We start from the raw sequence: 24,490 nt of genomic DNA on the forward strand, positions 1-24,490 counted from the left end.
TAGTGCTCCTCCTTGCACTGGGACTGCAGCTCTGTATAATGCCAGCTAAGGGTCCCCAAGAATCTCCTTCTGACTGAGATAACCACCACTTAACCCCATTTGCCTTGCAAAAACCTTTAAAAAATGATAATAATAATGATGATAGACTTTGTTAGGTAGTGCTTAAAGTACTTTACATATTTATCTCTTTTGCCCCAACAATAAACGTGAGAAAATGTTTTCCTTTCTATTTTGCAAATGAGAAAACAGGCTGAGTGACTTGCCCCTGAGGTCTTATACATCAAGAAACTTTTGAGGCAAAATTTGAACTCATTTTGTCCTGACCTTCAATCTGGTTCTCTCCTACTTCACTTAATCCATGTGTTGCTATGAATGTGTAGTCTTCTATAAAATTGGGGGGAGACCTTACTAGGACTATTTTAAAATAATGAAATAAAGAAGGACTTTAATAATCAGAAGGAACATTCCATATTTATGTAGGAATTGTCAGTAGAGTAAAACTTAACCAAAACCATGAAAAACTTAATTTACATATTTAATGCAAAATCAACTATAACTAAAGGTTTCTTTATTGAACTAGACAAAATCTTTTCTTTTTTTAGGATTTTGCAAGGCAAATAGGGTTAAGTGGCTTGCCCGAGGCCACACAGCTAGGTAATTATTAAGTGTCTGAGCTTGGATTTGAACTCAGGTACTCCTGACTCCAGGGTCGGTGCTCTATCCACTGCACCACCTAGCCCCCCCCCCCCCCCATCAAGAACCATTTTAAAATTTCCTCCCATAGGCCAAGCTTCACTCTAAGAACTTAGGGGATGTGAAGAGAGAAATGGAAACCATCTCTGCCCTCTAAGGAGCTTTCATTATAATGGAAGGAAAATAATTATGCTATTTACATGTTACTAAGTGACAGTGCTATCAGGTCTGAGTTCAAGACTTTCCTCAGATATACATTGCCTGAGTAACAGTGGACAACTTAATTCAACTCTTAGCATCAACAGCCTAAGTTATAGAGTTTACTGATTTACATGAATGGAAATGGTTCCCTATTAGGAATTTCTCATTTGTACAAAAAGAAGGTCATGAACAAGTTTAATTGGTTCTATTTCTGTTCAATGTGAATTTTTAATAAATGATTACAGCTCAAGATGTGGAATAAGATATACTTGGCTACTGTGATTACTTGTTTTGCTTGATTCTGCAAATTTGTATCAATGGTTTTCTTATTCTTTAGAAGTAGGTGGAAGTGATCAGGAAACTAGAAATAGGGTTCTCTCCCAGAACTCTCTTTTTCCCCAAAAGAAATAAGAAGTGAAGAGAAGGAAGGCCAAAAGGAATCACAGACTTAACAAAACAGCTTAGAAAATTATGTGTCGAATTTATTACATAATTAAAAAGAAAAGCAGACTTTAATAATAGAAATTCATAGTTTCTATGAAATCCTCTTTTTATTCTATGGGATTATGCAAATATACTCATTTTGGGGTGGTTCTAAATTTAGAATCTAAAAAAGGTGGAAAAGATGAACAATTTCAAAATGAATTCACACTCGATATTTGTTTTTTTTCTTTTGTAGCTTAGGAATACACTTCGCTTTCTTTTGGGAAATGTGGCTGATTTCAATCCAAAAACAGATTCTGTTCCCTTTGAAAAGATGTTTATTATAGACCAGTACATGCTACATTTACTTGATGATTTTGGACAAAAGGTATGTTGTTTACTAAATATTGGTAGAGAGATTTCAATAAGTAGCAGTATTGTAATAAGTATTGTGAGGTTGGATACAAATACCAACCACCTTAATTGATTGACCTCTTTCACCCAGGAAGGTTAGAGCTTTAGAGTTAGGTTAAATGCTTCTCTTTTTTTTTTTTTTTTATTAGAAAAGTAAATATCTTTCTGATGTGGTAGCAACTTCTTATTTCTCTGCAGGTCATCTCTTTTTTTCTGTGGCAGTAGTTCAATTAATTAGCTAAGGAGTTAGTTTACTTTGGTTTTCAGTAAATGTCTCTCTTAGTAAAAGCAATTGTTGTTTTTGGTTTGGTTTGTTTTTTTTTAGGCAATGGGGTTAAGTGACTTCCCCCAAATCACACAGCTGTTAAGTATCAAGTGTCTGAGATTAAATCTGAACTCAGGTCCTCCTGACTTCAGGTCTGATGCTCTATCCATTGCATCATGTAAATGCCACTTGTTTTGGTTTTGAGTAATTGTGTTGAATTTTTTTTTTAACAGATCTGGTGCTTCTTTGAGGTATTGTTAGTGTGACTTTGTACAAAGTGCTTTTGATCTGTACACAGTGTATTGGTATAATTTTGCCTTGAACCTCCCATTCCATTTTTCCTGTTGATTGGGGGGAATAATGGTTCAATAAATTGGCAGTTGTCAATTAAGGCAAAAATAAAGTTTTATCATTAAAAATTTTTTTCTTCATTAAATGCATGCTATTTCCCAAACTTGAAAGAACAGTAAATGTCTTTGTATTTATGTACATAGTCTTTTATTCCTAATTAATAGGCAAATTAGGAACATATCCATAAGATATGAGCTGAATGACATTCTTTTACATTATTATCTTATTTTTTCCTTTGGTTTCCTTTCTAAACAAAGAAAATTTCCTAAAAGCAGCATTGTTTGGCTCATGATTACTACTTAATTTAGCTGTTCACTCTCACAATCAGTTTTTTCTGGTCTTTCTCTCAGATTACTGAAGCATATAAGCAGTATGATTTTGGAAAAGTTGTTCGACAATTACAAGCATTTTATCCTAAACAACTCTCTAACTTTTACTTCAGCATAATCAAAGATAGGTATGTATTCCTAGTCATTAAAGTTGAATTTGAAATTATTCATTTAATATTAAAGAATCTGGCCTGGTACATTTTATTTGTTGACTATCTTGAGAAAGTGGGGGGACCCCATATTTTATTGCTAATTGGAATTCAGTGAGAATACTGAAAGAATGATAGAAACAACCATAGTCTCAAATTTCAAGCGTCTCATTTAAATTGGAAGATGTTGCTTTAATTGTATTATACCAGTTAGCTATCTTTCAGAAGTTGTATGTTTCATTTATTTTTAGAAATTTCTTCATTTATTTACTTTTCTTCAACAAGTTAAAGTGTAGTCCTCCTCTTCTAGAACTTTAGGATGTAGGTAGCCTGAGCCAACCCCATTGATAGCCCCAAATCTGAGAATATTTCAGGGATTATCCTAGGGGATAGGTGGGATTACTGTACCTCTTTAAAACACAAATCTCTCTAGAAAAGCTAACACATAAATATCATTTGATGGTTCTTTATCATCTTAGGAATTAATGGACTTTTAGCTAAAAGTGAAAATGAGAAGGAGAATAGTTGAGAGAATGTGCCCCTGAAAGAAGTAGAAGTGTGGATGAAAAGGGCAGTGAGAGACTTTGCCTCCTTGTCCTTGGGGCGGGCTGCCCAGAATCAGCGGTCGACCTGTTGTGTTCAACTTTATAGAAAAAATAATTTCTAGAAGCTTTTGGAGATTAAATATAGGCGAATAAAATTAGTATAATGTTTGATTATGGAAGCCCAGAGGCTGTGGTTAATAATGAGCAGGCCTCACGCATCCTAGTAATCCTAGTTTGTGAAGTACCATTAAGCACAGAATATATTCTTCCTCTTTAGGCTATATTGTGAAAAAGAAAAGGATCACAAACGCCGTTCCTGTCAGACTGTATTGGCTGTGATCTTGGAAGCCCTGGTACGCTCTATTGCCCCCATCCTCCCTCATTTGGCTGAAGAGGTATTCCAGCACATACCCTATGAGAAAGGTGAGGAGTGGTCTCTCAAGAGAGAGCATTGAGTTTTAATGATTTAAACCCTGCCTGCCTGCCAGGGTTATAGTAGGGGACCTGTTGAGTTGTGTATACTGAAAGTACCCAGCACTCTAAACCCAGGAACAGGGAGGGGATGAGAACTATTATTGGGGGCCCTCCAGATTGGCTGATACTCTGGGCCATTGTGGAGGAGCAGTATCTCAGAACCCCAAGGGGATGTGCTAGTTTTCTCACCATATTCAGGGATTTGGGTCACAGGTTATCAACACCCTCCAAGAGAAAAAGATTGAGAAGACTTCTGTTTTTTCATGAAAACACTTTGAAGGCGGCTAGGTGGCACAGTGGATAAAGCACTGGCCCTGGAGTCAGGAGTACCTGGATTCATGTCCGGTCTCAGACACTTAATAATTACCTAGCTGTGTGGCCTTGGGCAAGCCACTTAACCCCATTTGCCTTGCAAAAACCTAAAAAAAACAAAAAACAAAAAAAAAACCCACTTTCAACACTTTCTTGATCACTCAGACTCAAAATTCTTTTTTGTTTTGTTTTTAGTTTTGGCAAGTCAATGGGAGTTAAGTGGCTTGTCCAAGGCCACACAGCTAGGTAATTATTAAGTGTCTTGAGGCTGGATAGGAACTCCTGACTCCAGGGCTGGTGTTCTGTCCACTGTGCTACCTAGCCGCCCTGGACTCAAAATTCTTGCATAGATCGTAGATCTCAAGGTTTTGGATTTTTCTTTGAGCAATTGCAGGATCACACCCCATTCATGCCTAGTCTCCTGTGCAACTTGTTCATGTTGTTCCCACATTGACCACAGAAGGGGTACCTTCTCATCATAAGCATACCAGGGGACTGCATCTTGGCGCCCTCCATTTTGAGCATCTTGTCTTTACTTGGCATCAGTTTTTCTACAGTTCCAACACTTTGCTTGTTCTTCAGGTTCCCTGTAACAGGCTCTATCTGCTCAGACCTGCCATGAGTCTCTCTCTATCCTCTGTATGATAGCAATTTAAAGATTAACTTTGATTTCTGGAAGCAGTTTTCATTTGTGTTTTAGGGTCATTAAATCTTCTATAAATTGCATTTTGGGGGGATTACCTTCAACATTTCTTCCTTGGGTCTGTTGTCTAGTTCAGACTTTCTTCCAATTTCATTTTCTTATATGGTATTTCTTTGTTCTAATTTATGTAACATCACTATTTTCTCTTACTCCTTCAATTGAAGCTAATTTAGAGAACTTCGTCAAATTCTTTATAGAATTCCTTTCTTTATAATTTGCAACAGATGTTAATAAATAAAACCATCTTTTTTTTTTACGATCTTTTATGTGATGTTTCTGGTTGTTAATCAACACCATAACAGTTTATTTATTTTGTTCAGGAGTATCTATGAATCATTATTCCATTTGGCTGCAGCTAGTTTGGTTTGTTGATTTCATCGATAAATGTCAATAATATGGTCCAATTCCTTCAGTAATATATTAATTTATTATTAGACAAATATCTTACCTTCATCTCTCCCTTTTAATATTCTACCTACCCTCCCTCATGAGGCTTTCTCTGATTTTCTCAGTAGTAGAGAGATTTCTCTTCACTTGGTCTGATTTGTATTTTTCTCTTATGCATTCTTTTAATTCAGATTTGCATCATATCTATCCATATATATATAGTTTATCTTGTCTATCAAATACTTGTTGAATTGGTCATAGTAGTACTTATGAAATTTATGAATAAATGCAGTTTATGGAAGGACTTAAATCTGAATTTAAATCAGTTTGTTTTGTTTTAAGACTCCAAGAGTGTTTTTCATTCTGGATGGATTAATACAAGTTCTAATTGGAAGAAACCAGGGCTCGAGGAAGCAGTGGATGCTGCATGTACAATGAGAGATGCATTTCTTGGAAGCATCCCTGGCAAGAATTCTTTGGAATATGATGCTATTGTTGTGATTGAACCTGGACTTCTCTTTGAAATTATTGAGGTATGTGGACTAACTAGTATTTCTTTTGAAATAAGATTAGTGGGGGCGGTTAGGTGGCGTGGGGGCGGTTAGGTGGCGTAGGGGCGGCTAGGTGACATAGTTGGGGCGGCTAGGTGGCGTAAGTGTATAAAGCACCGGCCTTGGAGTCGGGAGTACCTGGGTTCAAATCCAGTCTCAGACACTTAATAATTAGGTAGCTGTGTGGCCTTGGGCAAGCCACTTAACCCCATTTGCCTTGCAAAAACCTAAAAAAAAAAGAAATAAGATTAGTGTTTTGAACTATCTCATAGATCTTCACTGTTAACAATTGTTTATAACTCATTTGAAATCAATTTATAGAACACCTTGGGACTCCTATTCCAGTATAATTTTATGCATGAGATGGAATTTGGGAGACCCCAGTCCAGGTTTTGCTTTTTTGTGTGATGTTAATTTCTGTTAGAGTTGCTTTAATGATTTACTTTTCATGGAATTACCTGTCTATAAATTTAAATTTTTGTAGGTTTATTACCAAGACAATGTTTAGGAAATGTTATAACCCTCTTTGCATTCTTAAAGTTGAATTCCAATTTCATAATGAGTAATAAAATGGCATTTGATTTCTCATCATACTTCAATGAGAGCTAGAAACAGGTAGAAGATAAATGTTATTGTTGATCTCTGTTACAAAGAATACACTTTGGAGTTAGAGCCAAGATGGCGGTGTGAAGGCAGCATTTCCAGGAAACTCCTTCTCCAAAAAACTCCAAAAGCTGTCAAATTCTGACTCGAGGCAAAATTTAGAGCAAAACCCACAGAAAGATTGAGTGATACATTTTCCCAGTACAAGATAACTTAGAAGTTCCATTGGAAAGATGTGTTTGACCAGTTCTGGGGGTTGGGAAAAAAGCCCAGGCTGCAGTGCAGCCTAGCCCAACCCAGGGATCAGCAGGAACAGCTTGAAGGGGAGGAGAGAGAACTCTGCTGAACCAGAATGAGTGTGGAGTGAGGAGCACTGGCCTCAGAGAGTAGCCCAGTGAGAACCTGCATTGGGAATGGGGGAAACCAGCCTGCACCTCCAGAGCACAGCCTCCAGACAGTAAGGGGGTCAGGGAGACTGCAGAAATCTCTCTGTTCTCCTTAGGGCAGGACTCTGCTGTTTGCCCATGCTCAGCTCCAGGTTGCAGTTTGGACTTCCATACAAAGATAGGAGCTGAGACCCTCCTCACAGCTCCAGGGCAGAGGGGAAAGCCTGTAGTCATCTACATCTCAAAGCACAGGCAAGAGAGCATAAGACCTTGGAGGAATAAAGGTCCCAGTGGGGTGTCCCAAAAAAAATACCCAAAGCCTTGGAAGTGTTGTAAATTAGTTTTAGGCTGAGGAAATCAGTAAACAACATAAAAAGAAAAATCTGACCATAGAAAATTACTTTGTCCCATGGAAGATCAAAACAGATGATGACAAAATCAAAGCTTCCATATCTAAAACCTCCAAGAGAAATAGAAAATGGGTTCAGACTAAAGAGCTCAAAAAAGACTTTGAAAAGCAATTAAGGGAGGTGGAGGAAAAATTGGGAGGAGAAATGAGAGCAGTGCAGAAAAATCATGAAAACTAAATCAGCAGCTTGGTGAAAGAAATACAAAAAATTACTGAAGAAAATAAGTTAATCAGTTTAGACCAAATGGGGAAAAAAAAGCAACAGAAAAGGCAAATGAGGAGAACGCCTTAAAAAGCAGAATTGGCCAGCTGGAAAAGGAGATAGAAAAGCTCTCTGAAGAAAAGAACTCCTTCAAATGCAGAATGGAACTAAAGGAATGTCCGGAGTTTATTGTTTTCCTCTATACTTTGCTAATGTTAAAAATAAAGTTAGTAACCACATCAAATACTTATTTCCAGATGCTACATGATCAGAAAACTTCTGGTTTATCTCAGTTAAGTGAACTAATGATGGCTTCACAAACCTCTCTGTTGGCTCAAGATCCCATAGAAATTTCTGATGATGCAATTGAAATTAAAGGAAATTTTGAAATCAATATAGAAGGTAAGGTTATGAGATAAAGCTAACTAGAGATATAACTGAATTCTAAGGGCATCATTGAATTATTATAAGAATTTAATAGGTTTTTAATAGATTTCATTTTTATTTTTTAAAATAAAGTCATTTTCAGTCACATCTTAAATATTTTTAAGAAGTTGCATAAAATTATCTTATAGAAATTTTAATGATCAAGTTCTAAAATCAGACCACCAAGAGATTCGTAAATATAGTTGGGTTATATTATTAATAATAGCCTCTTAAGAAATGTAAAAGTAAAGGCTGGAGTGGATCCTCTTCTTTGCTTGTGAAGTTGGTGGTCTAGTTGTATAATTCAATTAAGACTGCATTTTCCAAAGTTATGTCCTTTTTAAAGAATTTTTTATTCATTTTGAACTTAAATGCAGAAGGACCAAAAATGTTTCCATGTATACCTTACAACAAAAAAAGTCATATTCAATATGAAACTATGATTCTCCATTTCACACTGTTCACTTGAAAAAAAAATACTACACATCTTTTCAAAGCTACCCTGCTTTTCTATGCTTCCTTCTGAATTTTCTTTTGTTCTTTGCTATGGACTTTTTTTTTCCTTCCTCCCTTCCCACTCTACACATTAGAGAAGGGCACCATCAAACACAGATATGTTTAATAGGTAAAACTGTACTATATATTCAGGTGTTTATGTATGCAAAGCCAGGCTATACTTCCTTCATAGGTCCTTGTCCTTAATTTTAGTATTTATAAAACTCAAAAATAGGTTAGTTGTTCACAGCTGCTTTTGAACAATATTGCAGTTACTGTATACAGTGTTTTCTTGGTTCTGCTCATTTCACTCTTCACTATTTCATCAGATCTCTCCATGCTTTTTCTGAAATCAACCAGTTCATCATTTATTGTAGCACAGTAGTATTCCATCACAATCACACCACAACTTACTTAGCCATACCTCAGTTGAATCAGTGATATCTTAATGCCCAGGTATGATGCCCCTTTCTCAATCCTCTTTGAATTCTTTGCAGCATTTGACATTGACCTACCACTCTTTCCTCCTGCATACTCATCAGTGCTTTCCTGAGTCTGCTTTTTCTCCTCCCTGTTTGATCTTTCAGGGAAGCCAGGTAGTCCAGAGGATAAAGCCATGCCTGGAGTCAGGAAGACTCATCTTCTTGAGTTCAAATATGCCCTCAGATACTTAATAGCTCTGTAACCCTGGACAAGTCACTTAATCCTGCTTGCTTTAGTTTTCTCATCTGTAAAATAGACTAGACAAGGTTTCTCATCTGTAAAATAGGCTAGACAAGGAAATGGCAAAACCACTCTAGGATCAATACCAAAAATACCTCCAAAATGGGGTCACAAAAGAGTCAAACATGACTGGAACAACTAAATAACAGTATTTGATCACTAATTCTTAGTCTCATTTGTAAATCATTCATTACCTGTTTTAAACCCTAAGATCCATCTTGAACCCTCTTTCTTGTTACTGCACTCATTTGCTTAGTGATCTCATTAGCTCCCATGGGTTTAATTATCATATTGCCATAGGTTAATCTAGCCTACTTTCACCCAGTGGCCTTTAGGACTTTTAAATGTAGGTATCTCAAATCCAACATGTCTAAAAGAAAACTCATTGATCTCAAGGCTGCCTTTCTTCATTTCCCAATTTCTGCTGAGAGCACCACCATCTGTACACTGAGGTTGTCATTTGAGGATGGCAGCCTTGGTGTCATCCTTGTTCTAGATCTTGTCTCCATCATCTGTCCCTTGGACTCAGGTTTCTCTGCTCTGCTCCATCTTCCACACTGCCAACAAAGTGATTTTCTTAGAGTACACATCTGACCAGGTCAATTCCCTACCTATTGAACCACTGTGAGAAAATTACTACTTAAGTATTGCATCTCAGATCAAGTATGGCTATATGGCTTTGTTGCTGTTGTAGTTATTGAGTCGCTTCAGTTGTGTCTCCTTGTGACCCCATTTGGTGTTTTCTTGGCAAAGATACTGGAGTAATTTTTCATTTTCTTCTCTAGTTCATTTTACAGATGAGGAAACTGAGGCAAACAAGATGAAGTGACTTGCCCGGGGGTCATACAGCCAGAAAGTAAAATGGGATTTGAACTCAGATCTAGATTCCTCTGTGCCACCTAGCTATATGTATAGCCTTTTTAAGTGTCAGAGGTTGAATTTGAACTCGAGTCCTCCTGATTAAAGGGCCAGTGTTCTGTCCACTACCACTTCAGGATAGCCTTACTTATTAATCCTTTTCATATTCCCTCCAGTTCAGTCACTATCTCCCACTTCCTCGCCTTCTTCCTGGCTCTCCCCAGTGCCCTGAGGTGTGCTACCTCACATTTCATTCGTTAAGAAGCTTGAGAAGGAAGTGATGTCAGATTTGACCTTTGGAAAATCTGTTTCGCAGATATTTGGAAAATTAGTTGAAGTAAGGAGAGCTGTGAGGCAGGAAGATTAATAAGGGAAGGTTATTGAATTGTCCATGTGACAAGTAATGGGAGACTTCATGTAGGAAAAGTTGAGATAGAAATGACAAGATAAGTAGTTGGTTGGATGTATGTGGTGAGAGTGGAACTTTTGAGAATGATCCTGAGGCTATAAATTTAGATGAACTGAGAAGATAAAGGATAATAAAGGATTGTCTCCTAGGTATTAGGAAGAAAGAGTTAATAACTTTATCAGTCCTATGGAAGTGACAGAAGGAACACATTCTAACCTTCGTAGAATTAAATTTTCTTTTTAAGTGTGAGGCTTATTAGTAGCTCAAAATAATCTCTTCCATTGTTTGAAATTTTTTAGGCAGTATGGGAGAAAATATTTTGGGGTTTCTGTATGAGGGGAGAAATACTAGAAAATAAAGGCTAGTTAGAAATCCTCCAATTCTTACTGCTCTTCAAGTATTTTCTTTGACTGCTGAACTCTTCATTTCTCTTGAAATTCCAAGAGTCTCTTAGCCCTCACCTTAGGCTTCATGGTGCTAGTAGACCTCTCCCCAGAACATGGGTAACTGCCTAGCCTGGCTTTTAATACACTCTTATGTCTTCCTTTTCTGCTTATGCAACTTAAATTTGTTGCTTTCCTTTTAGTGTTTATGAGGATATTTCTGCCACAGATATGTATCATCTCTTTATACCTTCTTACATACCATTTTTATCCAGATTTTTCTCCTAAGCTATTCAGTTTTTTTTTCTTTAGGCTTTTTTTTTTTTGCAAGGCAGTGGGGTTAAGTGGCTTGTCCAAGGCCACACAGCTAGGTAATTATTAAATGTCTGAGACCGGATTTGAACCCAGGTACTCCTGACTCCAGGGCCAGTGCTCTATCCACTGCGCCACCTAGCTGCCCCTAAGCTATTCAATTTGCCCTTTAGAAATACTTATTTTCTTTTTATTTATTAAAAGAATAACTATTTAATTTGTTCACCAGGAATTTTTAATTTATCGTGATACACCATTCATATTGTTTTTACTCTATTTGTATAGCACAGCATGCTTTCCTGCCACACATTTTCTTTTTCTTTTTAGAAAGATTTTATTTATTTTGAGTTTTACAATTTTCCTACCATTCTTGCTTCCCACCCCCACAGAAGGCATTCTGTTAGTTTTTACATTGGTTTCATGTTATGCATTGATCTCAGTTGAATGTGATGAGAGAGAGAAATCATATGCCTAAGGAAGAAAAATAAAGTATAAGAGATAGCAGAATTACATAATAAGATAATGTGGTTTTTTTTTTTTCTAATTTGAAGGTAAGTCTTTGGTCTTTCTTCAAAGTCCACAATTCTTTCTCTGGATGCAGATAGTATTCTCCTTTGCAGACAGCCCTAAATTGCCCCTGGTTGTTGCACAGATGGAATGAGCAAATCTATCAAAGTTGATCATCACTCCTTTGTTGTACACTGTCCTGATTCTGCTTATCTCTCTCAGCATCAGTTCATGCAAATCCTTCCAGGCTTCCCTGAATTCCATTCCTCCTGGTTTCTAATAGAACAATAGTGTTCCATGACATACATATACCAGTTTGTTAAGCCATTCCCCAATTGAAGGACATTCACTTAATTTCCAATTCTTTGCTACCACAAACAGGGCTGCTATGAATATTTTTGTACAAGTGATGTTTTTACCCTTTTTCATAATTTCTTCAGGATATAGACCCAGTAGTGGTATTACTGGATTAAAGGGTATGCATATTTTTGTTGCCCTTTGGGCGTAGTTCCAAATTGTTCTCCAGAAAGGTTGGATGACTCCACAGCTCCACCAACAATGTATTGATGTTCCAGATTTCCCACATCCCTTCCAACATTGATCATTGTTCTTTCTGGTCATATTGACCAGTCTGAGAGGTATGAGGTGGTATCTCAGAAATCCTTTAATTTGCATTTTTCTAATAAGTAATGATTTGGAGCAATTTTTCATATGACTATGGATTGCTTTGATTTCCTCAGCTGTAAATTGCCTTTGCATATCCTTTGACCATTTGTCAGTTGGGGAATGTCCAGCACACATTTTCAATATATTCTGCTGTATCTTGACATCAGAGATATATTATGACTTAAAATGTGCTATCATTAATTCTATCTGATTTCCATTTATAGGTATTCGTGAAGAGTCTTCATATAAAGTCATTGTCATACCATCTACCAAAGAAAAATGTCCCCGCTGTTGGAAGTACACATCAGAGTCTCCAGACCAACTTTGTCCCCGTTGCACTGAAGTTACTGCTTAAAAAAAGCTCATTAACAAAGTGAAACACTCTTTACATGAAAGCAAAGAACTTCTGCCTTTGAAATTTCTAATAGCTTATCTCTAGTGGTCAATGAGGGTATTGTTAAGGAAGAAAATTTTCAGATTATTTGCTCAGACTTGAGTAACTCTTCTAGACATTGTCTAGATTTTGCATTTCTGCATTTGCAGTCCAGTGAAAATGGAAAATTTGAATGATGGTGAAAGTGAAAAAGTGTTTTAAATAGTTCATGTGACTAAAATTTTCATATAAGAATTTAATATGCTCAGACCCTGACTGTACTACAATCTCCTTTCAGATGTAGGTCAATTAAAAATGCTTTATATTTTGTAAATATTTTCTTTAACAAATATGTTCAGAGTTATCTCTGAAAAATAAAGCTTCATTTGAAGAATACCATTGCTGAATTTAATGTTATAAAATTATATTTATTTCAAAAAGCACTAATTTCATTAGCATGAATTGAAGTTCACAACTCCTTTCCTGCCCTAGAAAATCATAATAGAATCAAAAAAAGTCACCTGATAGCCATCTTTCCAATAATGAATATCTTGGTCCTTCAATCATTTGGTTTTTAGAGGGACATGTATATTATCTACCCCAAGGTGCTTCTGAATTTGATTCTCTCCAATAATACCTGATATTTGTATTGACAAATTATTATTGGAAAGCCCCGAGGGAAATCTTACACGTATTATCCATCTACATTTTTGCAGATGAAAAATTTATAGGGAGGTTCTAAATTTTTCCATGGATACAAGGATTCTTGATGCGAGGTGGGGTTTGAGTCTAGGCTTGTTTGACACCTAACATCTATTGTCTGCAGCTTGCTGTCTCATACACTAGTCAAATACTGAAAATAACTCCTTGGGATTTAGCTTCGGAGGACTGAGATGGAGAGAGATGCCAAGAATGCTAGATAATTATTCTCTTCTTAATTTCCATTTTAAAAAGTTGAGAAAAAGAAAATAAAAACTGAAATATCTCAAAGTAAGTCCACAGAAAATGACTGAAAATAAAAATATATAAAATTTTGCTACTTAAAATACAATTAAAATAAAGGAAAAGCTTAAAATTAGTGGTGTAATATTTATTTTCCGCAAGACAGCTAGCAGAAGTCTTTCTGTTTAGGCCCTCTGAAGAGCCTTTACATCTTATCTGTCACTTATGTCTACTTTTAACTAGGTTTTTCAATTTGAAAGAATTTATTTCATCAGTAATAAATAATGATCTAAAAGATGAAGAGAGAAAGCCAACATATCAGAATAAAAGCAGGGACTTCCCCTCCTAAAAAATAAAACCAACTTTCACAAATTCTGCAGTGGCAACACCTACAAAAGAGTAGGATGAGGATGTAACGTGGACTAGCAGAGGGCAGGCCCAACAAACCAGCAGCAGGTCTTGGGGGGGGGGGTGACTGAATTTGGGGGGGGGGCAGGGGCAAGCAAGGATTTCTGGAGCTCTCAGGCTCCAAACATTATACCTTGTTGATTTGTCCATACACGGATCTGGGTCATAGTCCCAGGATGAGATAAACAAATTCACTGAAGGTAAAAAAAACTCTTTAAATGTTAGAATTGGTCCAATGAAAAAGGAGATACAAAAGCTCACTGAGGAAAAGAATTCCTTAAAAAATGAGAATTGGCAAATGGAAGCTGATGACTCCATGAGATCAAGAAACAAAATCAAGGGAGTGGGGAAAAAAATAAAAAGAAAATGTGAACTGTCTCGTTGGAAAAAGAAATTCATCTGGAAACTGGATCAGGAGAGAGAATTCAGGAATTATTGAACTACCAGAAAGACATGATCAGAAAAAGTTTATACATTATCTTTCAGGAGTTATCAAGGAAAACCGCCCTCAGGGAGAGAGTTAAACAGAAATTGAAAGAACATACCAGTTGTCTCTTCAAGATACCAAAATTAAAACTCACAGGAATACAGCCAAATTGCAGAGCTCCCAGGTCAAGGAGAAAATATTACATGTAGCTAGAAAGAAACAATTCAAATATGGATCCACGGTGAGGATAACACAAGATGGAGCAGTTTGTACATTAAAGGATCAGAGGACTTAGAATATGATATACCAGAGGGCAAAAATACTAGGATTACAATCAAGTATTGCCTACCTGGCAAAACTGAGTGTTATCCTTCAAGAGGGGAAAATGGATATTCAATGAAATAGAGGACTTTCAAGAATTTCTAAAGAAAAGACCAAAACTGAATAGAAAATTTGACTTTCAAGGAAAAGACTCAAGAGAAACATAAAAAGATAACTAGGAAAGAGAATTCATAAGGGATTCAATAAGATTAAAGTTTATATTTGTACATGCAGAAATGATACTAAAACCATTCTCATTAGGGCACTAAGAAGTATACATAGAAGGCTTAGATATGATTTAAATATAATGAGGTTATCTTTAAAAAGGGGTGAGAAAGAGGAATGCACTAGAAGAGGTTAGGTGAAATAGTGAAAATTATCAACATAAAAGGCACAAAGGAGCTTTTACAATCGAGGGGAAGATGAGGAGGAATGGTGGAAGGGGAGGGATCTTGTGAATCTTACTCTAATCAGAATTGGAGCAAAAAGGGAATAGTTGGATATAGAAATCTATTACTCTACAAGAAAATAGGGGATGGGACAAAAGAGGAAGGTGGTAGAAAGGATGGATTGGGAGCGATAAAAAATGGTGAAAAGAGAAAATGGATAAACTGAGAAAAATAAGAGGAAATTATTGTAATGTGGAAAAACTTTCAGCTACTTTCTATGAGTAAAAACCTTATTTCTTTAATATATAGAGAACTGAGTCAAATTTATACAAATAAGAGGCCTTCCTCAATTGATAAATGGTTAAAAGATATGAACAGTTTTCAGGCAAAGTAATTAAAGCTATAGGAGCAGCTAGGTGACGAAGTAGATAGAGCACAGGCCCTGGTACCTGAGTTCAAATCCATCTGGCCTCAGACACTTAATAATTACCTAGCTGTGTGGCCTTGGGCAAGCCACTGCCTTGCAAAAAAAAAAAACTAAAACTAAAAAAAAAAACAACAAAGCTATTTATAGTCATGAAAAAATGCTACTTCATTATTGATTGAATTGATTAGAGAATCCACTCTATGCCAATTCATTATTGATTAAAGAAATACAAATGAAAACCACTGAGCAACCACCCCACACCTATCAAATTGGCTGTGACAAAGGAAAATGAAATCTTGGAGGGGTTGAGAAAATTGACTTCTGGTGAAGTTTATATTGATTCATCCATTCTGGAGAGCAATTTGCAACTGTGCCCAATGGACTCGAAAACTGTTAACCCTTTGAGTCAGCAATACCACTACTAGGTCTGTATCCCAAATAAAAAAGAAATGGACCTATCTATACAAAAACCTAGTAGTTTTTTGTTCTGGCAAAAAATTGGAAATGATGTATTTGTGATGGAATACAATATATTGTGCTATAAGATAAGCAGGGTGCTCCCAGAAAAATCTGGAAACTGATGAAAAGTGAAATGAATACAACCTGGAGAACATTATTCACAGTAGCAATAGTGTATGCTGAATAACTTATGACAGCTATTTTTAGCAATGATAGACATGATGAAAAATGTTGATTCCAGAAAAAGAGATAAAATCTGAATACAGATTGAAACATACTTTAAAAAAAACAAAACTTGGGTTTATTGGTTGTTTCTTTTACATGTCTAATATGGAAATTTCCTTCATAACTGCACACGTATAAACTATATCAAATTGTTTCTCAATGAGAGAATGGAAAGGGAGAGAATAGGGAACAAAAAATTTAAAATAAAAACCAAAAACAAATGTTAATTTTTACATGTAATTGGTAGAAAATACTAAATATTTTTAAAATGTCTCTCTCTGGACTTTTACTAGATTATCTTTCAGATAGTGTAATAGGCCTGTACTTTTAATAATAATGATTTTTATGATAGTTGTAGTGTCAAATGTCAGTATTGTGCTAAGCATTTTATTATTTTATGCAGCTAGATGGCAGTGGATAGAGTACACTGGCCTTGGGGTCAGGAGGACCCAAGTTCTAATTTGACACTTGACTCTTAGTCAAGCTGTATGACCTTGGGCAAGTCACCTAAGCCTGAGTGCATTGCATCCAGGGCCATCTCCATTCATCCTGATATGTCTGGCCACTGGACTCAGATGGCTCTGGAGGAGAAAGTGAAACTGGTGATTTAGCATAAGCACTTTAATCCAATTTACTGCATGTCATGTCCCTGATGTTGTGGTCTTTGAGAATGAAGGACAACAGCGTCATCATTTTATGCTCGTAACTATCCTGGGAAATAGGTGTCATTATTATCCCCATTTCATAGACCAGGAAACTCAAGTTAACAGACTTGTCCTGAGCCATTCAATTAATAAACATGTTTTAAGCCCACTTCCCACCCCACCCCCAGGCAGTGTGTTTAGTGCTGGGTCATATGGCAAGTTTCTCAGGATAGATCTCAACCTCATCAGCCTCCTCACTCCAGTCCAATATGCTATCCACTGTGCAACCTATCTATTCCTCCTTTAAAAAACAAGTCCACATTGAATAATTATGTTCCTTTTCATCATTAAACAATGACCTAAAGGCATCTGGAATGGAATGTAAAGATGTATATTGAGCCTGTGGATATGAATAGAAACTTTATTTTTTTTCTTAAATTAAAAATTAAGCTGTTTTTGAGGATGAGAAATCTACATAGGATGATCGAGTCAAACATACACATTTTAATTTTTATTCTAAGTGAATTGTTTTGTTTTTATTTGGTCCTTTCAGGTGCTTGTTAGAGCAGAAAAGTCACTATAGTTATTATGAAAATGATGAAAATATGAAAAAATCTTGACACACTTGTATGCCAGTCTTCAGTGAATAGTCTTGTTTCCAAAGCTTGATAGTCTGTTAAATCATAGCAATCTGAAGCTTTAATTCCCAATGTAGAGTACTTGTATGTCAAGTTACTGTTAGCTAATTTTCCCAGACTACAATAGATGGTCATTTAATGAATTTTAGTGTTTATTAAAGTGTTGTTTGTTTAAGAACATACAATGCCCAGGAGCAGCTAGGTGGCCCAGTGATTGGGCCATGGAGTAAGGAGGACCTGAGTTCAAAACCAGTCTCAATGACCTCAGGGCAAGGAATCCACTTAATCTGGATTGCCTCAAAAAACAAAACAAAACCAAAAATAAAATATGCCCAGAGGCTTACATTTGCCTAGGGAAGCATGAGAAAAAAAGTCAGCTCATATTATATACCACAGCCTCAATGCATCTTTTTATTTATTTTTATCAATTAAAAGTCTATTAGTAAAAAATAGGGCAGCTGGGTGGGTAAATGGAGTCTGGGCCTGGAATCTAAAGTTATCTTCCTGAATTCAATTCCAACCTCAGACAATAACCAGCTGCACGACCCTGATCAAGTCATTTGGCTCTATTTGCCTCAGTTTCCTCATATATAAATTGAACTGGAAGGGGAAATGGCAAACTTGTCAAATGGGGTCACAAAGAGACATAACTGAACATCAAAAAAACTTAAGCTTCACTCAAACCCAGAAAAAATGTGTGTGTGTGTGTGTGTGTGTGTGTGTGTGTGTGTGTGTGTGTGTGTGTAAGTAAAGCATTCTGGAAAAATTCAAGAGATTGGCAATGACATCATTTCAAGATTATAAATTTTGATTCCATTACTTGAAGGGGGACATTCTAAATATTCATTAAACTTTAATTATGAGATTTCAATTAGGAGTAGTACTGAAAAACATATTTTTACTATTTATTTGCTCATCCAACATCTACCAGAGAAATTGCATTTTTCTCCTGAATGTAATTTTTATCATTTTATTATATTACCTTTATAGATGTCAAAGTTGGCTTCTAACATTAGGAAAAGGAAACCATGAGCTAACTATAAACAATTGTGATTAATGACAAATATATTTATTATAGCATATGGCTATATCCCAGCAGTTCACTATGATAAATATCTGGAATGTACTGAGCACTTACTACAATCCTAGCTGGTTACTAGTCACTGTGGGGTAAGTATAAACTTCTGCAGCCTTCTCAACCCCACTGTGAGGTAGGTATTCTAAGTTCTAACATCAATCAGCATGTATTTCCTTATTCCTGAGCATGGATGTTACCAAATCCTGAAGTCAGATAGTTCTCAAGAGTCAAGAAATCTTTAACTTAACATTATTTTCCCCTCAGAGCTCTGCTGTCATTCCTTCTTTTTTAAATACAGGATTTACAAGATAATACACTTTAAAAAAAAAATATATATATATATATATATAATGTGGATAAAACAATACCATTGAAAAAAAGCACATTTAAATCTGTCATTCATTTTAATTTTACAATGTTGATCATGAATTTCAGACTCCATTTCTTTGGCATTTTTAATAGATCATAGAACCTTTCTACCAGGTTTCCTGTTGGTAACAGATACTACAATCTTGAATTGTCTTATTCTACAAGGAAGATCATCTTCCTTTTATGAAAAGAGTGTATGCAGATTACTCTCAGAAGGGAGCCTTCTTATATCTCAGAGCCTTCTCAGATCCCCTTCATAATGGCCCCCCTGGTTTATGATAAAGCATGATAGCAAAAAGTATTTTCCTAACCTTTATTTAAGGAATTTGAGATTTCCTTCCCCCTCTCCCCCAAACTTTACTGTTAAGGAACTGTACAATAACATATTTCAATTACAACAGTTAACATTGCAGGATATGAAATATAGACTCTAGAGGGTTAAGAACATAGTCTGTAAATTATAATTGCTTTAAAAGTTAATTTTAACAATAAAGTTACATCACAAGTACTGGAGTTGTAAATAAACTAGGAAACTACTGTATAATTAATGTCTGGCAACCTTTTAACCTGTTATCCACAGAAGTGGAACTTTAGCCAGGACTCCATGTTTTAAAATATTCAAGTTTATTTCTCATATTTTACAAAATCCACAAAGAAGTATTCCCATCATAAACTCTGATGTTTTTGTTTGTAAAATAACCATGCACTAATTCATGTTGAAGTAAGACAATGTTAAAGTCTTCATTAGTCCAGCTGATGGGTCATGAAGATGGAACAGAGATGGCTTCCACAGCTTCAATAAGGTGTAAGGCCAGACTATATTGCCCATGGTTTTCTGGTAATAGCTCCAATACTTTATTTACAAGTTTAGCTGTTGTTGCAATTGGCACTTCAGTGTTAGGAAGATCCTGGGGATCCTGCAAATTTGACATGAAAAATATTCCATAAGGTAAATTTAAAATTAGTAATATTTGTTATTCACTTTATAATAAAAAGTAAAGATAGCATTTTTACAAAGTCCTTTTGATCTTTCTTCCCTAAAACTGATTTCAAACATTTTTAAGCAAAGGGAAATCTGAGGAATTTATCATTTCTATTAACATGAAATAATAAATATAATTATAGGTATTTCTGTAGAATTTTTAAGTTTTTAAAATGCATATACATTATGGAGGTTAAATGACATGTCAGTGATCACATCATAATTTTTACTGAATCCAAAGAAAGGACTTTTCACTCAAACATTTTATCTTAATATGGGTGGACAGGGATATCCAACAACCAACCACATTTGTTTAATAAGAATTAGGCATCTCATTCAGCCCTGAATAATTTCTTTAGATGCTTGAGAGAATAATTCCACAGCCTCCCATAGAATAGACCAGAACATGAACCAGAATGACTATCCTTAATAGCAAAGCCATCTGTTAACATGTCTTAAAGATTAATTAATACAATATGGACAACCTTCTTATTCAAATTAGAATACTTGTTAAGATTTTTTTTGTCTCCTAAGATCTTGTGTTTCATCTCTTCTTCACACTCACCATCGCTTTGAGCCAGGTACAGAGTGTTGGTGGCAGTCGGGCTAGCAGTTCCATGCCCTCTTTGGTTTGCGTGTGTAGTAAGGCATAGGCCAGCCTCTGGCCAGTCAGCATAAGGAGTTGGGACGCCAGTACTTCTTGGTCTTGCACCTGCAGAATGGCCTAAAGAGGAGGACAAGTCAGATACCTTGAAGCCCTCCATCTGAGCAGAATAGGGAGGGAGAGAGAACATTTTAAATCTCTGCTAGGCCACTTAGGGAAGATGTCAGTTATTAACTCCCTGAACCGTGACCAAATATTAATGTATGTCAAATAACTAGAGTTTAGTCTTCAGCCTAGCCAAACTTTCCCATTTCATGTGTCAGTTCTTAAGCTTCTGACACAGGAAGAATGAGCAATGAAATGAAGCCAGGCACTGAATTTTATTTTTCAAATTTTTTATGATTACCATATAAACAAAGGATTTTAAATGAAGTTTATTCACAACTTTAGAAAATTCAATTTTACTTTTTATTTCCTCAATATAAGCCTTATTTGTAAATATAAAGGTTAAGAGTTACCTCTTCTCCAAGATGGTCAATGCCATAATTATATAGTTCCAATACATAATGTCTTCTAATGACATCTTCACTAACTTGAAGGTGCTGGGCTAAATATACAGCCAGAACTGGCCAGTCTCGATCCTTGCCAAGAGGATTAATTGGTGCTTCATCAGAAGTTTCTTTGTCCTTAGGGACAGAATGTTGTACCTGAACAGCCGCACTGATGATTTTCAACAAAAGCTTGGCAACGAAGAATGAAAGTGGGAAAAACAAAAAAAGAAATATTATTGATATGGTTTTATTAAAATAATATCATACTAGAAATATTAACTATAGCAATAAGATAAGAAAAAGAAATTGAGAAAACAAGCATAAGTAAGATTTAAGAAAATTAATTAAAACAATAACCAAATCTGAAGGATATAAGAGGAATTCATAAAAATTCTCCCCATTTCTGTATACTAGAAACCTAGCAGGAAGAATTGTGACATTACATTTAAAATTAGCTCCTGAAAATGTAAAAAGTGCTTTGGGCTCTACAAAGATATACACACAAGAACTTCATGAATATAGAACACTTTAGGATAACTATAACAGACCTAAATGACTTGAGAAATATTAACTGTTTACAGGTAAATGAAGCCAATACAGTAAAAAGGACAGGATTAAGGGAAAGGAATAGGCATTTATACAGGTGCTAGGCTTTTCACAAATATCACACTTGATTCTCATAACAAGGTAGATACTATTATTATACCCATTTTATAGTTGAGGAAACTGAGGCAAACCAAGACTAAGTGATTTAAGACCAGATGTGAACTCCAGTCTTCCAGAGTTGGGCTTTCCAGGTCCCAAACTCCCCAAATTAATTTACTTATTTAGTGACACACCAAATGACAAAAGGAAAACTTCATAGGGCTAGAAAAAGAATATTCATTTGGAAAAAAACAAAGGTAAGGAATCTCAAGAGAAATGAAAAAAACAGGAAGGAAGGGGATTGAATCAGATCTCTAACTATACTAACAAATAAGTGATCATCAAACCACTTGGTAATGGTTAAGCACTAGACAGGCTGCCTGGCAGGGCTGAGTGAGCCAGATCTTGGGGCTGGGAGCACCTCAGAGAGTTCACAAGACCAGGGAGAGTGAGCCCCCAGACTTGTTCCAGAGCTAAGTCGAGCAACACTGTCTATTGCTAGATGGCAACCTGCAGAGACTGGACCAAGAGAATAACAATACACTGCTTTGAAGCACTAAGTTTTCAGGTTCCCACTCAGAACTGTCTCTGAGATCCTGGGGATTTCTGTTTAAAAAAAAATGTCTGGGAGGAGATACAACACTCAATATTCCTAAGATTTTTCTCATTATTAGGGCAGTTAGAAGGAGTATACATGGACAGAGGGCACAGGTTCAAGTTAACTATGATGAGATGGTATCTAAAAAAAAATAAAATTAAATAGTGATGAAGAGAAATGCACTGGGAAGGGAGAAATAAAATAGGATAAACTTTTTGACATAAAAGAGATATAAAAGAACTTTCACAATGAAGAGGAAGATGGGGGGGTGCAGATGGGCAGGCAATACTTGAACTTACTCTTAACAGAAAAAAGAAAATAACATACACATAAGTTGGGAATAGAAATCTACCTTACCCTACAGGAAGTGGAAAAAGGAAGAAAGAAGGAGAGGAGACCATGATAGAAGTGGGTAGATTGGAGGAGTGATGCAAAACACTTTTTAAGAATGGACAGAGTGGGGGTGGCTAGGTGGCGCAGTGGATAAAGCACCGGCCTTGGAGTCAGGAGTACCTGGGTTCAAATCCGGTCTCAGACACTTAATAATTACCTAGCTGTGTGGCCTTGGGCAAGCCACTTAACCCCATTTGCCATGCAAAAATCTAAAAAAAAAAAAAAGAATGGACAGAGTGAAAGAGAAAAGAGAAGGATAAATGAAGAAAATAGGATGGAGAGAAATACATAGTTAATAATCATAACGGTGAAAACGCCAGTAAGTTTCTCTGATTAAAGTTTTATTTCTCAAATATAGAGAAAAATGAGTCAAATTTATACAAAAACAAGTCGTGGTTAATGCAATGGTCAAATGATACGAACAGGTAGTTTTTTTTGTTTGTTCGTTTTTTTAGATTTTCTAAGGCAATGGGGTTGAGTGGCTTGCCCAAGGCCACACAGCTAGGTAATTATTAAGTGTCTGAGACCGGATTTGAACCCAGGTACTCCTGACTCCAAGGCCGGTGCTTCATCAACTGTGCCACCTAGCCGCCCCAGAACAGGTAGTTTTCAAGACAAGTAATCAAACATATGTATAGCCATGTGAACAAATGTTTTAAATCACTACTGATTAACAAAATGCACATTAAAAATAACTCTGAACTATCACTCCACACTGATCAGATTGGCTATGACAGAAAAGAAAAACAACAAATGTTGGAGGAAATGGGGGAAAATTAAGCCACTGTCAGTAAATTTGTGAACGGATCCACCCATCTTGGAGAGCAATATGTAAACTGTATCTGGTCCTCCGTTTTCATGCTCATATAATCCAGAAGTCACTGTTAAAGAACTTTTCTAAAGCAGGCTTCTATTACTGACATGCTAAAATCTACAGGACAATGAAGCATAGACTACATAGAGTATAGAAGAATTAAAAGAACCTGGGGTTAAATCCTGGCTCTGCCATTTGCTGCCTCGTTGACCTTGGACAAGTCACTTCAACTTATAGAAACAGTTTTCAGTTTCCTCATCAAATCAGTAGTTAGACCTAATGCTCTGGGGTTCCTTCTAGCCATAATTATGACTGTGCTAAAGATGTCACCTGAGCCTCCCTGGGTCCCGTTTTCGGTTCACCTGTCCAGGATGGCTATCTCGCTTCCCTTTCACAGACAGAGAAGAGACCATTCATTCCTATCCCTGCCTCCATTCTAACCCTCTAGTCACTTCTCCATTTCTTGCAGTCTCGCTTCCATGGCCACCTCTGGACTGAAACTGTTCTCAGATACCAGGTTGATCGAATCTTGACTGCTAAATCTTTTCCAGATACTTATTTGTGTTTGGTGATACTGTGCCGTTCTTGCTTATAAAAGATAATATTAGTCTGTGAGCTCCTTACAGCAGGAACTCTCTTTTACCTGCCTTAATGTCATGCACACTTAGCTCAGAGCCAGCACAGGGGCACTTCATAAATGGATATTGGCTATTTTTTTTTTAAAAAATCCAGCACATAATGTGACCAGATTATCTTGATTGTATTCCTTGAAATAGGAACTTTTTAAAAAAATATTGACATAATTATACTTATTAATTCCTTATCCTCATAACTATTAAAGTGTTTTGGAATGAATTTTGTTACCTCCTCTTCAAAATACCATAACAAAATGAGAAATTCAGCAGCAGGTGGTTTATAGCTGATCCCTGTGATTCTACATTGCAGTATTGTGGTCAATCCTGCTGCCTACCTTGGGTCCTTTTGTCTTCTCTTTTTATACCCTCTTGGGGACTCAGACAACAAGATG

At 36.2% G+C, this 24,490-nt stretch overlaps 2 protein-coding genes across 3 annotated transcripts in view; one reads left to right on the plus strand and one right to left on the minus strand.

The window, feature by feature from the left end:
* The window catches only part of IARS2 (isoleucyl-tRNA synthetase 2, mitochondrial), a 66,566-nt gene extending 52,942 nt beyond the window's left edge, over positions 1-13,624 (plus strand). For both annotated transcript variants that reach the window (XM_074222702.1, XM_074222703.1), the window contains exons 18-23: positions 1,574-1,705; positions 2,698-2,804; positions 3,648-3,793; positions 5,589-5,779; positions 7,655-7,799; positions 12,401-13,624. In XM_074222702.1, coding sequence (XP_074078803.1) covers positions 1,574-1,705; positions 2,698-2,804; positions 3,648-3,793; positions 5,589-5,779; positions 7,655-7,799; positions 12,401-12,531 — 852 coding nt within the window. In that variant the 3' untranslated portion in view covers positions 12,532-13,624. The remainder of the gene's footprint in view (positions 1-1,573; positions 1,706-2,697; positions 2,805-3,647; positions 3,794-5,588; positions 5,780-7,654; positions 7,800-12,400) is intronic.
* A 3,371-nt stretch (positions 13,625-16,995) lies between these two features.
* The window catches only part of RAB3GAP2 (RAB3 GTPase activating non-catalytic protein subunit 2), an 85,465-nt gene continuing 77,970 nt past the window's right edge, over positions 16,996-24,490 (minus strand). The window contains exons 32-34 of the mRNA XM_074220906.1: positions 20,981-21,202; positions 20,424-20,582; positions 16,996-19,793 (exon numbers count right to left, since the gene is read on the minus strand). Coding sequence (XP_074077007.1) covers positions 19,638-19,793; positions 20,424-20,582; positions 20,981-21,202 — 537 coding nt within the window. The 3' untranslated portion in view covers positions 16,996-19,637. The remainder of the gene's footprint in view (positions 19,794-20,423; positions 20,583-20,980; positions 21,203-24,490) is intronic.

Source organism: Macrotis lagotis, chromosome 2 (genome assembly GCF_037893015.1).
Source record: "Macrotis lagotis isolate mMagLag1 chromosome 2, bilby.v1.9.chrom.fasta, whole genome shotgun sequence".
Classification (NCBI taxonomy): domain Eukaryota; kingdom Metazoa; phylum Chordata; class Mammalia; order Peramelemorphia; family Peramelidae; genus Macrotis; species Macrotis lagotis.